Source organism: Mastomys coucha, unplaced genomic scaffold, assembly GCF_008632895.1.
Source record: "Mastomys coucha isolate ucsf_1 unplaced genomic scaffold, UCSF_Mcou_1 pScaffold21, whole genome shotgun sequence".
Lineage (NCBI taxonomy): Eukaryota > Metazoa > Chordata > Mammalia > Rodentia > Muridae > Mastomys > Mastomys coucha.
This window is the reverse complement of record NW_022196904.1, coordinates 174833778-174848755: the sequence shown is the minus strand read 5'-3', so window position 1 is coordinate 174848755 and position 14978 is coordinate 174833778. Positions and strand designations below refer to the sequence as shown.

Genomic DNA, 14978 nt, shown 5'->3' with positions numbered 1-14978 from the left:
GAAGTGCACGTGTCCATATAAAAGTCAGCTGTCGTAACAAATACATTAATCCTAAGTAATAAACAAGCCTTGCTCTTCTGAAACTTGTTCTCGCCTGAGGGTAGTTAGGGTGGTTGTACCTGTTTCTTCTTCTTAGAATGCTCTTCTCCCCATCTTTCACCACTGACCCTTGCTTGCCACTCTCTGAGCCATCTCCTCAGAAAGGCCTTTCTTGGCCGTTTCCAGGTAGACAGAACCACTCTGCCACACTGCAGTTAGTGGCTGGACATTCCCTAGCTCTCCAGAGTCACAAAACCAAGCACGTAGGCAAGGCAAAACAGAAATTCTGCAATGTATTAAAGACTGGTAAGAGACATTAAATCTCTAGGAATGCGCCACTTCAGTGGCTAGCAAAGTGAAAGAGACTTAGAAATCTAAAAGCTGGTATCGGAAGTCTTTCCTGGTGTGGGTCAATGTAGGACAAGTGTTACCTCTCACCACGATAAGTCTTTGAATTGGGATGGTCATTTTATGACCATAAAATAAGTAAATATGATAAGAGGCAGGATATAGCAGGTACTAATCATTATTGGAACAATTTGACAGGAAAGAAAATTGGTATTTTAACAGGACCGAGGGGCTCCTTTTGTGAGATCTATTCAGCTCTCAGAGAAAAGTGCAGGGTAACAGGAAGACTGTATATGATGTGGGGAAGAGTTCTTAACCTGAGGTTAATGGAATCTCCTCCGCGCTGAAACCCGAAATGAAATGCAGTTTAATGTGTGCTTGGGGACGGGTTGGGAACTTAGAGCTTCATTTTCCAAGACAGCACGACACAAACGTTAGTGACCACTGCCTAAGATGAGTTAAGAGAGACCTGCTGAAGGGCTAAACTTTAGAGAGGAAATGGGAAAGCCTCCCACCGCTCGAAGGAAACGCTATGAAAAGATGGAAAAGTTTACAACTGGCGTCACGACCTCATTAAAATAGGTTGTAAAGGCAGAGCTAGAAACTGGGGAAGCGTGTGCAAACACGCCGCTGAGAAGGGAGCCTGAGGAAGCCTGTAGAACGAGCGAGCGGAAAGGGGGCTCGCGGCTCCTCTGCAAAGACTGAGGCTCTCGCGTCGCTTCCGTGCCTGCTTCTGCTCAAGGTGGTGACCCTGAGGACGAGACATCACCGGCACCGTTTTACAACCAGGGAGCGGTTCTCAAGAAGCAGCGGCTCACTGGTCTCGGGGGGAGAGAGAGAGAAAGCGGGCAGTCATCAGAGCCGGTGGAGTTTCACAGCTAGCGAGCGAGCGAGCTCGGGATATGACGCTCAGGCTTCTGAGTCGGAACAAGCTCCACTTCGAGGCATCAGCAGTGGCTCCGCTGCGACTGGGATGCTACTCCAAGACCCTGACACCTGTCGTCGTCGCCACCGAACCATCCCACTTCGCCTTCTCCTTTGCCAAAGCAGGGCCCACCCAATGCGAGCTCATCGGTCCACCCAACTGGAGGGTTCACGAGGCGGCTTCGGGTGGGAGGCCCAAGGCTAGCGGATCCATTCGGAGGGCACGCATCTCCAGAGCCACCGGAGGCTCACCGCCGATCTCCCCTAGCGGCGGGTTGGGCAGTGCCAGGGGACGCAGGGTCCCGGCCGACTCCGCCCCCGCCTGAGATCCCGCGGGAACAGTCGCACCGTGCTACTCGACACTCGGTGCACGCCAGAGCACGAGTCCTAACGGCAACCGACAGCGGTTTGACCTTGAAGGTCTGGCACCGCCCCCTCTCCCCGGCAGTCCGGGCCGCCACGCACGCCGCCCCGCGGCGCCGGGCTACAGCCCGGAGCCGGTCCCTGTCCTCCAGGCGCTTCTCTCCCCATCCAATGGAAGAACGAAGCGGTCAGGGCCAATGGCCACCGCCAAAGAAGCCAGAGCGGTTGAGCCTATCAAAGTTCAGCTTTACGTTCCTCCCGCCCCCGAAACGCCAGGGGCGGGCCGATCGGCCAAGTCCGCCAATCAAGAGCCAATAAACAAGACGCTTCCAAGATCAAAGGGGAAGGGGTGGGACCTACGGGACTAATGACAAGCTATCTGGCGAATAGCACAGATACATTTTTTTGCTCCGTAAAAAGGGGGCGGGGACACGCTAGAGTCTACACCAATGGCCGTCTGGGGGGCGTGTCCTCGGGGCCAAGCGGGAGCCGGAGGCCCCGGGCTCTCTGGGCCGCGCCTGAGGCGGACGCAACGGGGCCGGGGGGCGGCGGCAGTAGTGGCGGCAGCGGCGGCGCGTGTGGGCGCCGCGGCTGGCCGAAGTGGATGGAGTTGGAGGGGCGGAGTGCAGGCGGCGTGGCGGGAGGACCAGCTGCTGGGCCCGGGCGGAGCCCCGGGGAGTCGGCGCTGCTGGACGGGTGGCTGCAGCGGGGCGTGGGCCGGGGGGCCGGCGGCGGGGAGGCGGGGGCCTATCAGCCCCCTGTACGGCTGGATCCGGAGTCCGGCCCGGAATACGAAGCGCTGCCGGCGGGAGCCACTGTCACCACGCACATGGTGGCGGGCGCCGTGGCAGGGATCCTGGAGCACTGCGTGATGTACCCGATCGACTGCGTCAAGGTGAGACCTGGACCAGGCTGCGAACTGGACCTGGGGCTGACCCGACCCTGAGCCTTGTTTAGAGCCAGAATCCCGACCGAGAGCCAGAGCTGATGGGTTCCTTCCTGGCTCCTACCTCTACACACGGTTTAAGCCAATACTCCGTGCAAGCAGAGTCCTGGCTGGGAGATGAGCTCGGTCAGGAACCGGGACTTATTTCTAACGGTCAGTGAGACGAAGCAAAAATCTTGTCAGCCAAAGACATGATTCCGACTGGGACTAAGCAGGAATGGGATGGGATGGGGGGAATCCCGAAGCACAGGTAAGTCTATAACAAGCCAGCTGGCATGAAATCAGGCGGTGAACTCGATGTGTTAGCTTGCCTTGTGATGTGCTTCGGGTCGGTGCTTTTACCAGCTCCTTGCTGCTGCTTCCCATAAAAGTGACCGGGCAGGAACCGGAATCTGGGACCCCTCAGCTAGATAAAAGTACGTATTAAATCTTAACTCGTGAGTGGTTGAAAAATCATTGTGCAGTCAAAAGTGAGAGTTACAGACTAGAATGGATGGGGCGGGGGGGGGGGGGGGGGGGGAGGCATGTTAAGAAAAAACGGTTTCGGTTTCTCTGTGAGGCAAGATTGATAGCCCATCTATTTCCTGAATGTAAAAATTGAGATGGGATTAAGATTCTATGATGAGGGAGCTAATCAGCCTGTACACAACAGAGGTGAAACTGATATTCTCTGTCTTTGGGCCCCTGAATTTGACAAAAAGGGAAATAGCTGGAGGGAAGTGTGATGATATTAAAAAGCAGATGTGGAGAAATAGGATGAGATTATCAGGGTATGCTCAGGGTTGGACGTAAAGCCAACTGCATCCACAACCAAGCAGGACAGTTAATACACATGCAGGTCAGGTCCCTGGGAAGAAGCCTGGGGGGAAATGGAAACACTGTTTTCCCTTGCAGTTCCCATACTTATTAGAGTATGGCTTTAGTAGAGATGCCAACTACTGAAGGTGAAGACTAAACTGAAGGGGAAGTAACTTCAAGGGGGTTCTTGAAATAGCAGAACAAACGATCCTTGCTTTCTTTGCACCACTAGTGTAGGCACTCTCCTGTCAGCTCTTTGATGGATGTTTTCTCAGATTAGGATAGCATCCACTTCAGCCATGCTTGCCCCTGGTGTCAGTACTGTTTTGCATTTTCATTAGAAGAGTGAATAAGGAGATAGGGGAAGTGCTCCTGAGACTTTGTGAATGAGTTTGGGTTGTGGAGAGGAAATGAGAAAGTGCTCATGAACTTTGTGAATGGCATCGAGCTGGCCAGTTTTTTCAGCACATTCCAGGCGAACTCGTAGCAGGTTAGGTGTACCTGACTGAGGTGAACATGAACATTTTTAATGTCCTTGTCAATGGAGAGAGTTAGACCGTGAACTGGAGTTAAGGCTGGAGGTGTTCCTTGGGTAGCCGAGTTTCTCAGATAACTTTCTCTGACTTCCCTTAAAAGAAATAATAAAGCCTGTATGAGAGAAATCACTAATGAACTGTAAAGTGAACATATAGAAATAACAGTGATTCAAACATTTATTCAATAGACTGTAGGTTGAATGTCTTTTTTGTTTGTTTGTTTGTTTTTCGAGACAGGGTTTCTCTGTGTAGCCCTGGCTGTCCTGGAACTCACTCTGTAGACCAGGCAGGCCTTGAACTCAGAAATCCTCCTGCCTCTGCCTCCAAAGTGCTGGGATTAAAGGTGTGAACCACCACTGCCAGGCAGGTTGGATATCTTGAGTTAATGAATGCTACATATCCAAAAGTTAAGACAATTTAGCTTCAGAGTAATAATCTCTCTCAGCTCCGAATACAGCAGAGGGTCTGGAGTGCTGTGTTTCAGGATAAGTATCACGTGGAAGACAGATTAGAGAAAGCAATAGAATTATTTAATGCAGTGTTATAATCTCCAATTTAAAAATGTTAGTACTGGGATTGGGAAGGTGGCTCCGTCATTAATCGTTTGTTATCGGTCACATGAAAGTCCAGGTGTGATGGTCCTTGTATGTAATCCCAGTGTTGGAGAAGTAGAGACAGTCAGATCCTTCGAGCTCACCAGCTAGCCAGTGTAGCCAAATCCAAGAGTTCCAGGTTATAAGATAACCTGTCTCACACTGAGTGCCTTTAATTCCAACACTCAGGAGGCAGAGACAGGCAGATCAAGTTCCAGGCCAGAATTTGGTCTATGTAGTAAGACCCTGTTTCAACAAATAAACAAGGTGGGAAGTGATTGAGGAAGATGCCCAAGATCAGTCTCTGCCTCCACACACTTTCACAGATTTGTACATAATCCAAACAAACACATACCTGGGATATGAAAGATATCATATAGGAAAGAAACACAGATAGGAAAGAAACAAAGTGTCACCTCTACCTGTGTGGTGTTTTGGTGTTTGATACTTGTATTGTTACAAAGTAGAAAGAGGCTTCTCCTTACTTTATAATGCTGTTTTGGCTTTAAATAATTTTATGAAATCCCTTGTTAGATATGCCTCTAGAGCTAGGTGTTGGTGCCTCATGCTTTTTTATTTTTTTAAGATTTATTTACTTATTATATATAAATACACTGTAGCTGTCTTCAGACGCACCAGAAGAGGGCATCTGATCTCATTATAGATGGTTGTGAGCTACCATGTGGTTGCTGGGATTTGAACTCAGGACCTTCAGAAGAGCAGTCAGTGCTCTTAACTGCTGAGCCATCTCTTCAGCCCCGCCTCATGCTTTTTAATCCCAGTATTTAGAAGGACAGGTAGGCAGAGCTCTGTGAGTTTGGGGCTAACCTGGTCTACACAGTTCTAGGATATCCAGGATTACTCAGAGAAACTCAATCACAAAAAGAAGGGGGAGGTGGTAGAGGAAGAGAAGGAGGAGGAAGAAGAAGGGGAGGATGAAGCAGCAGCAGAAGGAGGAGGAGGAGGGGGAGAAGAAATGCCTCTAGAATATCTTGGTGAGGGCAAAAAGAATCAATCAAAAGATTACGCAGCAACAGAGACCACTCAGAATCTAATATGGCACACCAGAATGGGCCATAGTGCCTGTTCTCTTAACATGAGGAAGGGCTGGCAAATAAAATCCCTGACATACTTTCAAGGCCTGTAAGTTGAGAGAACACAAGGAGTTCCAAGGTGTGTTACATAAGGATTACTGGAGTAAGTTGTATCTAGTCTTCCAAGGTGAACTATTTGGAGTGATAGTTCCTAGTCACCTACAGATGCTTTGGGATTTGTGTTTTTAAAGAAATTGACTGTATAGTTTTGCAGTTTAGCCTCTAAACCCTACTCTAAAGAGCTGGTTGTTTGATTTAAAGGACAAATGCCTAAGAGTCTTCAAAAATGCAAATGTTTATCCCAGAAGAGTCATTTCTCCTTGCTGTTATTGCTGGGAATTAAAAGGGTGAGCAGACAGGCTGGTATGAGCTAGTGTTCTAACATCGATACGCAGACAGGCTGGTGTGAGCTAGTGTCCTAACATCAGTAAGCAGACAGGCTGGTGTGAGTTAGTGCCTAACATCAGTAAGCAGACAGGCTGGTGTGAGTTAGTGTTCTAACATTGATACTCAGACAGGCTGGTGTGAGTTAGTGTCCTAACATCTGCCGTTTTTGTGCAGACATGAATGTAACTCAGACCCCCTTCTCTTAGACCAGGCTTCCCAGCTCATTTCCCCCCTCGCAGCTATGCTGCTTTCCCCGTGGATGGTGGAGAGGAGAAGCAGCCCAACCAGACTGGACTGGAAACAGGTATCAGTGTTGGAGCCAAAAAGGACACCACAGTGTTTGCAACCAAATGCTGACGTTGCCTCTTGGCATGCTGGCCTATGTATCCCTAGTCACTTATCAGGGTCAAGTTGACTTAAAATATCCTTGGGAAAGACCATGGGAGGTCAACATAGCCTTGCTAGGCCAGTTATCAAGCCAGCTATTTCCATGATCATAATAGGGAGGTTTGGGAATCCAGATAAATTGCAATTTCCTTTTCTAGGCCTCAGAGCCTCTGGCTGCCTCCCTGTGCAGGGGACCACTTTGGGCTCTGCAATAGTGAAGAAGAAAGGCGAGGCCTTTTCCTTTGCAGAGGGAAAGAGCAGAGAGACTTGAAGTCAGATGTAAAGGTTACCTCTGTACATCCACCAGTGAAAGGTTAAATCTCTGACTTCAGTTTTCTCACACCTCATAATGATAACTAAGTATCAGTAAATGCCAGTCGTTGTTACTTTCCAGCACTGTGTGAAGTCCTTATTTCATAGATGAAGAAAGGCTCAGAGAGCAGTTAAGTAACTTGTCAAAGGTCACAGAGACTTAAGTGGCAGAGTCCTGATTTGGGTTCAGCCTGTGACTCATCAACCTTTTCTATAGTTTCCCAAAAGCAGGTTTCAGGAACCAAACAAGCTAAAGAATCACAGTGGAGCTCACCTGTGAATGTATAACCTTTTAGAGTTACATCTGAATGTGCAATGCAAACTACTGTAGACCAGAAAAACCTCACAGTAAACACACTTACATGTGCTAGCTTTAGAATTATGTCTGGTTTATTATTAGTTGCCCATGTGAAGTGATGTTTATGGACATGAACAAATATATTTTAGAATCATGTTTTAATGATCAAAACCCTTACATTTATAGTAATTTATAAATTATAATTTTCACATGCCTTGTTTCTTTTTATCCATATAGCGTGGCAATTTTCTTTTTCTGTGAGCACTTTTTAGATTATTTTATTTTATCTGTACTAGTGTTTTGCCTGCATATATATGTCTGAGCACCATGTGAGTGCTTGGTGTCCATGGAGATGAGAAGGGCATTAGATTCCCTGGAACTGGAGTTATGAATGGTTGTGAGTTTGCTGTGTTGGTGTTGGGAATCAAACCCATTCCCTCTGCATGAACAAGTGATATTAAACTGCTGGGCCATCTTTCCAGCCCTGCATGATGATATTCACAGTGAGAGAAGTTGAGTGACGAAGAAGTCAAGAACCACAGAATCTTCACAACCAAAACATGGCCCTGATAAGAGTCTTTAATCTTCCCTCTGAAATTTCACAAGCCAGGCCTCCATCTCTGCATTGTTCTCAACATGATCTTCCAAGCTCCTACAGAACATCCCACAGAGTTCGTAACAACCAGTGGTTCTTCTAGCTCAAAGTTCCAAAGTCCTTCCACAGTCCTCCCCAAAACATGGTCAGCTTGTCACAGGAATACCCGACTCCTGGTACCAATTTGTCTTAGTCAGGGTTTCTATTCCTGCACAACATCATGACCAAGAAGCAAGTTGGGGAGGAAAGGGTTTATTTGGCTTACTTCCACATTGCTGTTATCACAAGGGAAGTCAGGACTGGAACTCAAGCAGGTCAGGAAGCAGGAGCTGATGCAGAGGCCATGGAGGGATGTTCTTTACTGGCTTGCTTCTCCTGGCTTGCTCAGCCTGCTCTCTTATAGAGCCCAAGACCTCCAGCCCAGGGATGGCACCACCCACAAGGGGCCCTACCCCCTTGATCACTAATTGAGAAAATGCCCCACAGCTGGATCTCATGGAGGAACTTCCCCAACTGAAACTCCCTTCTGTGATAACTCCAGCCTGTGTCAAGTTGACACACAAAACTAGCCAGTACATAGAGATTTCATGATTCTGCAAAAAAACATATTTATTGGCTCAAAAGTATGGGCATTTATATTCATTCTTGTATTTGAACTATTTTATGCCTGCATCCTGTTTTGTCTACATAGGACTGCACTGTCATTGACTTAGATTTGAATGTGTTTGTGAAATGTTAGGAGTAACTTCCACACAGTCCAGTTTCCTCTTGGGGATGAAGAGTTCTGAGGCCAGAATCTTTCATCACTAATTGCCCCACACGCCCTTGACTGCAGCAGGGCACTGCGGTTTCTGATTCCAAACAGACTTATGGAAGTATGGGTTGTTAAGCCACCAGGCTCAGATTGAATCACACCCTTCGAATAGTTTTGAGAACGGGAAACTGAATGTCCATTGTGATAAGGTGATATGTGATATTTCTGATTGAAAGTCCAGTAATGAACAATTTAAGCATGCAGTGTTTTTGTTAGTAGCAGGCAGGAGACAATAACTCCAGAGGAATGTGGATTGCTTGCGGCTAACCAGGACCTGTTAATCTGGTTAGTTTCTCTTCCATGCTTTTGAGAAAAGGCCTGATTCTTGGATCTCGGTGGCTAGCTTGAGTCAGGCAGACTCGGCCTTTTGAATGTAAATAGTGATTAGAATGAAGCTGGACCTTAAATTGTCACTGGCCGTCAGTTGCTCCTGTTGTCTATAGTTGTTATTTTCTGAACTGTGAGGACACGTCTGAAAGTAGATCATTCATTTATGCAGCAGACAGGTCCTAGAGACCCCTGGGTATCAATATATTGTTTTCAGGCTCCCTTCTACCTTAGCTTTGAAGTATGTCAGTAGACAAAGATTTCTGTGGAAAGACATACTTCAAAGAAGGTGTAACAAGATGGATTTCCAATTTCTTTTAAAGATTTATTTTTACTTTTAGAACTGAATATAATATGTGTTTGTGGAGGAGAGAGTATGTCTATATGGAGTCCAGAAGAAGGAAGGCACTGGCTCCCCTGAGCTAGAGTTACAGTTAATAGCCACCCAATATGAGTACTGGGAACTGTATTTATGTCCTCTGAAAGAGCAGTATACATTTGTAACCACTGAGCCATTTCTCCAGCCCTCTTTTCTTTTTTAAACAGTGTGTGTGTGTGTGTGTGTGTGTGTGTGTGTGTGTATGAGCAAGAGAGTGCATGCGCGTGCACATGCTTATTTCTATAGCATACCTTTGGAAGTCAGAGGACCACTTATACAAGGTGGATTCTAAGGATCAAATTCAGGTTGACAGGCTTGGGGGCAAGTGTCTTTACTCATTGAGATGTCTCACTGGCTTGGATGCCTAAATTTCAGTAAAACTTTGTGGGTATTATTTTCTTTCTTTTTCTCCCTCCCTTTCCCCCTTTCCTTTCCTTCCCTTCCCTTTCCTTCCTTCCTCCCTTCCTTCCTTCTTCCCTTCCTTCCTTCTTCCCTTCCTTCCTTCCTTCCTTCCTTCCTCCCTTCTTCCCTCCCTCCCTCCCTTCCTTCCTTCCTTCCTTCCTTCCTTTCTTCCTTCCTTTGAGACAGAGTTTCTCTTTATAGCTCTGATACTCACTCTGTAAGCCAGGGTGGCCTCGAACTCATGAACTCACCTGTCCCGAGTGCTGGGATTCAGCACCACCCATCGTACTCCAGCTAGTCTACAAGTGTCTGCTACACACTCTCATCCCACTCACTGACCCTTCAAAGATGGTGTTTCACAGAGACTGTTTTTTATTTGCTGAGGCCATTTTGAGGATCCAGTCAATTTCGATGAGAAATCTGAATGGTCCTTCAATTTTAAAGATTAGTTTGGTCCCCATCTTCCACAGTTTGGGGTCAGTCTTCTTTCCCAGGAGCAACATCTATTGGGAATTAATTTCTAGTAAGACTCTAACATGCAGGCCCAGCTGCCAAAGCCACACAGTCTGGAGAGATCAAGAGGTAGGCCGCCCTCTCCTTAGTCTGTGTGTGTGATGAGGAAGGCCAGCTGAGCTTTTATTTTCATTACATGTATGTGCCTAGGTATAGGTGGGTATGTATGTATGAATGTATGAGTACAAATAACCACAGAGCCCAGAAAAGAGTGTTGGATCCCTTGGAGCTGCGATTGTGAGCCACCCAATGTGGGAATTGAACTCAGGCCCTCAGTAAGAGTAGTACGTGCAGGCTGGAGAGATGGCTCAGCAGTTAAGAGTTAAGTCAGTGCGACTGTTCTTTCAGAGGTCCTGAGTTCAGTTCCCAACAAACACGTGGTGACTCACAGCCATCTAATGAAGTTGGTGCCCTCTTCTGGCCTGCAGACATACATGCAGGCAGAACACTGTATACATAATAAGTAAATCTTAAAAAAAAAAAAAAATTAGTACATGCTCTTAATGGCTGCCAGATCTCTCTAGCCCAGATCTCTAAGCTTAGGCTATTTTATTTTATTTTTTTAAAGATTTATTTATTTATTTATTTATTTATTTATTTAATGTGTATGAGTACACTGTAGCTGTACAGATGGCCGCTCACTCTGGCCCCGCTCGCTTCAGCATAATACACTGTAGCTGTCTTCAGACACACCAGAAGAGGGTGTCAGATCCTATTACGGGTGGTTGTGAGCCACCATGTGGTTGCTGGGATCGGAACTCAGGGCTTTCGGAAGAGCAGTCGGTGCTTTTACCTGGTGAGCCACCTCGCCAGCCCTTAGGCTAGTTTATTAAGGTGAAAAAGCAACTTTGTGAATCTCAAACTTGGTATTTATTGCTGGGGCAGTGGGTCATTCTGGAGTTGCAGTGTGTTGCCAAGAGGCAATGTTCTCAAGGGATGTAATGGTGTTCTGCTTTTTGGCTGTGGATGACTAGAAGAAAAAAAGGTCCAAGTCTTGGAAAGATGACTCATAGATTCGGGAAGTTGTAAAAGCTGGGCTCCCGGTGTTACTCCCACAGGCTTACCCAGCGCCTAGGGCCGGAAGGATGGGGTGGATGAGAAGTTACAATCGCTGACTTTGCTCTTTTTTGCTATAATTTCAGACCCGGATGCAGAGTCTACAGCCTGACCCAGCCGCCCGCTATCGGAACGTGTTAGAGGCTCTCTGGAGAATCATGAGGACAGAGGGCCTATGGAGGCCCATGCGGGGGCTGAATGTCACAGCGACAGGCGCGGGGCCTGCCCATGCCCTCTATTTTGCCTGCTACGAAAAGTTAAAAAAGACATTGAGTGATGTAATCCACCCAGGGGGCAATAGCCATATTGCCAACGGTATTGAGCCTTCCGTGCTGGTCCCACTTCCCAACTCTCTGGGCTTTGCGGCTCTCAGTGCTTCCCAGCCTCCCATGGTTTGGAGCTGCAGCTTTGGGCTGGGGTAGGCCAGGCTATAGGGGAGGGACTTTCCAAACCTGACGTGCTCGGACAGCGGGCTACTTCAACCTCACTCCTCCTTTGGGGCACCTCAGCAAAGGTCACAGTGTCCTCCCTTACTGCCAGCTTGACTTTCCTCTCATCTCCCTGGCATCAGCTTCTAATGCCTGGTAATGTGGAGACACTGAACTCCCCCACTATGTATTTCTTGGTAGTTGGGTGGTACCCTGCTTTCAGGGCAGGATTGGAGGTGACCCAGCCACTCTGATGGAGCACCAGCTCACCTTTCCCACCTGACCAGAGGACAGGACAAAGCCTTGACAAGTGAATGGGGGTGGGGTCAAGGGACTGTTTGGAGAATCCAGGTGTTTTAGGGGTTGGCTGGAAATGACGACATAGCAATACAAGGTTGAAGACAAAGAGCCTTGTTGAGTGTAGAGAGTCGGGGATAGTGGTTTAGGCCGAAAGGGAAGGTCTGGATGGGCCAATGCTAGGATTTGGAGACAGGTTGGGCCGCTTGCAGGCAGTCGGATAAGAAGCAGATTAGCTTGTGAGGTTCTGGCTGCCTGCCTCCCTTTCTCCCTGCACTGGTGGCCATTGTGTCGCCACACCTTGCCAAATGTGCCTCTGCTTCCTGCCAGGACATAACTACATTTATTCCTAGAATCCCCTACTGAAAACATCTGGGCTATCTTCTTTGCTCCTTTGGGGCCTCCCTGTCAGATATGGAATGTACAGTGCATTTAAGTTAGAATTTAAGTTAAGGGTATATCTTCCTTCTGGGAGCAGGAGGCTGGAGCAGTGGATTCTGAAACCACCTCTTAGACGGACTCTTAACATTCCTTCCCTCACCTGTGACAGACACCTTCACCTGGGGCCTCAGTGGATCGCTCCCCCTGTCGGCCTTACATGTGGCAGTTGTTTTCTCCTTCGCAGGTGCAGCCGGATGTGTGGCAACATTGCTTCACGATGCAGCCATGAATCCAGCGGAAGGTAAAGATTCTTTAGCCGTCCTTCTGGGCAGCTGCATGCCTGCTTCTGTTTGTGCCATGCAAAGAAAACCAGAGCACAAGTTTTGTGGCCGAGCCTCTTATTTATACCACTAGATGGCACACCCTCCGCGTGTTCAGTACTTGATAGAACTCGCCTCTATTGCTGGGGCAGCATAGTCTTTGGGGTTTGAGTCATCTTCAGTACATTCTTGGATAAAGCGACCGCTCTGTTGGCTCAGTCCTGGGCTTTCCTAGAAGTCTGCTTTGTAGGATATTTGATATCAGATTGGTATCAAATTATTGTATTTCTTCAGAGAACGTAGGTTGAATGTAGGTTTTAACATTTTAAAATATAAAGTATTGCACTTACTGGAATGTAGACAAAAGTGAAAGACTAAATGGTATAGTTTAACCCTTTCATGCTACTAGGGCAGTAGCTTTTTAGGGAAATTCTCCCAAAATGTTTGGTGAGAACTGAGGTGATCAGCCAACTGTGAGGGGCCATGTTCCTTCAGCTTAGTAGGTCTGGTAAGACTCTGGGGTGTAAAGAGCTAAAGTTAGCTGGAGGTGCACAGAACTCAAGCCGTGTTGTGTGTCTAATGGAATCGGAAGTGTTTAGAAACTGAAGCCAGCACTTTTCGCATAAGAATTATAGTTTTTCATGGCAGTGCTTTCTTTTGCCTCTCTTCTAAGTTTTGAGTTCAGTGTTTCCATCATTCCAAAGGGACGGAATGGTAGGATGCTGTTCACTACTGTGTGCACTGCCACTGAGCCGTCTGTGCTTGAGAAAGGTTAAAATAATAATAAGAGGTCTTCATTTCACTGAGACCCTCTGGGGTTACTAAGCTGTAGATATGCTGGGTGTTAGCTGTTTGGTGTTATAGAAATCCTATTAGGAATGGGCTCATTTTAAAATGTTTCTTATTAACCCTCCCCCCTCTTCTCCCTACAATAAGAGAAGTACAAACTCTTAGGAAACTCACCATCCTTTGTTTTCTTCCCATCACACTGGCTGATCTGCTGACTTGAAACCCTGAATTGGGATGCTCTGTCACCGGCTGATCTGTTGACTTGAAATCCTGAATTGGAATGCTCTATCACGGCTGGTGGCTGCCCCCATTTTCCCCTTCTTCCTCCTGGTGTCACTCAGTCGTTAAGCAGCGGATGCAGATGTACAACTCGCCGTACCACCGGGTGACAGACTGTGTTCGGGCAGTGTGGCAAAATGAAGGGGCCGGGGCCTTTTACCGCAGCTACACCACCCAGCTGACCATGAATGTGCCCTTCCAAGCCATTCACTTCATGACCTATGAGTTCCTGCAGGAGCACTTTAACCCCCAGAGACGGTACAACCCCAGCTCCCATGTGCTCTGTGGAGCCTGTGCAGGAGCAGTAGCTGCCGCCGCCACAACCCCACTGGACGTTTGCAAAACACTGCTCAACACCCAGGAATCCCTGGCTTTGAACTCAAACATTACTGGACACATCACAGGCATGGCTAGTGCCTTCAGGACGGTCTATCAAGTAGGCGGGGTGACTGCTTACTTCCGAGGGGTGCAGGCCAGAGTCATTTACCAGATCCCCTCCACAGCCATCGCATGGTCTGTGTATGAATTCTTCAAATACCTAATCACTAAGCGGCAAGAGGAATGGAGGGCAGGCAAATGAAGGGATGCTGACTGGACCAGGGTCCGACGCACGGCTGCATCCTGCCCTTCCAGCACATTCTCTGGCTGCTGGCACACTCCAGCCTCAAGAGGAGTTGGAAGGAGGGAGAGAGCTTGCTCCAGGCTGTAGTTGGCTAACACTAGTTCTTGCCAACGTCTGTTGCCACTGTTGTTTCCTCCTGGGCTTTCTGCAAGTTCAGCAAAGCCCACCACAGTACCTCTGACACCGTCTCCATCCTGGGCCTGTCGATGCTCCAGACCGTGGCAGAGGATAAGCAGCGCATCCCCTGGTTCCTAATTAAAAAGAAAAAAGTCTTTAAATGCTGTGTTGGGTTTGTCTGGCTTAAAGGAACATGCAGCACTCTAGCTGACCTGAGTGTTCAAGTGTGTCTGTAGTCTGGCTTCTACTGTCTTAAGGTGACTTAGGGTTAGGCCCTGTCCCCTGTCCAAGTAGTCTGCTTCCAGGATCTTCCTGATGCCAGGAGCAGGAGCACCTGGCCCTTACCTGCCCCTCCCTCAGCAGATGCACCTCCTCCCATTGGCGCCTTTTCCTTAGTCAGGCCCCGGGCTGATGATCTGGTTCTCGGTTCTGCCTGAGCAGGATGTTTACCTGTGGCACTCAGTCTTCTAATACAGTTACTGAGTTTGATTGTTCACTGAGGCTGTATGTCCTGAGGAAGATTGTGTGACAAGACTTGGTTTGACTTGTAATCTGTTTAGTGTTTATTTTGAGATACTGGAGAGAGCAAGCCCAGGGCCTCCTGAGTGTCGGGCATGTGTTTTACCACTGAGTC

The 14978-nt window shown here is 47.9% G+C and overlaps 1 protein-coding gene across 4 annotated transcripts; it reads left to right on the top strand.

Annotated features, from left to right (window-relative positions):
* The first annotated feature begins 1942 nt into the window (after positions 1–1942).
* Positions 1943–14506, top strand: Slc25a28 (solute carrier family 25 member 28). 4 transcript variants are annotated; one of them, XM_031390387.1, is made up of 5 exons: positions 2468–2569; positions 6235–6332; positions 11198–11426; positions 12462–12518; positions 13668–14506. In XM_031390387.1, exons 2-5 carry the CDS (start codon positions 6270–6272, stop codon positions 14183–14185), a joined length of 867 nt encoding a protein of 288 aa, XP_031246247.1. In that variant the 5' UTR covers positions 2468–2569; positions 6235–6269; the 3' UTR covers positions 14186–14506. The 4 variants fall into 4 exon arrangements, with proteins under 4 accessions (XP_031246246.1, XP_031246247.1, XP_031246248.1 ...); XM_031390388.1 differs by lacking the exon at positions 2468–2569 and adding an exon at positions 2653–3036; XM_031390386.1 differs by lacking the exon at positions 6235–6332 and having other exon boundaries at positions 1943–2569.
* The last annotated feature ends 472 nt before the right edge of the window (positions 14507–14978 follow it).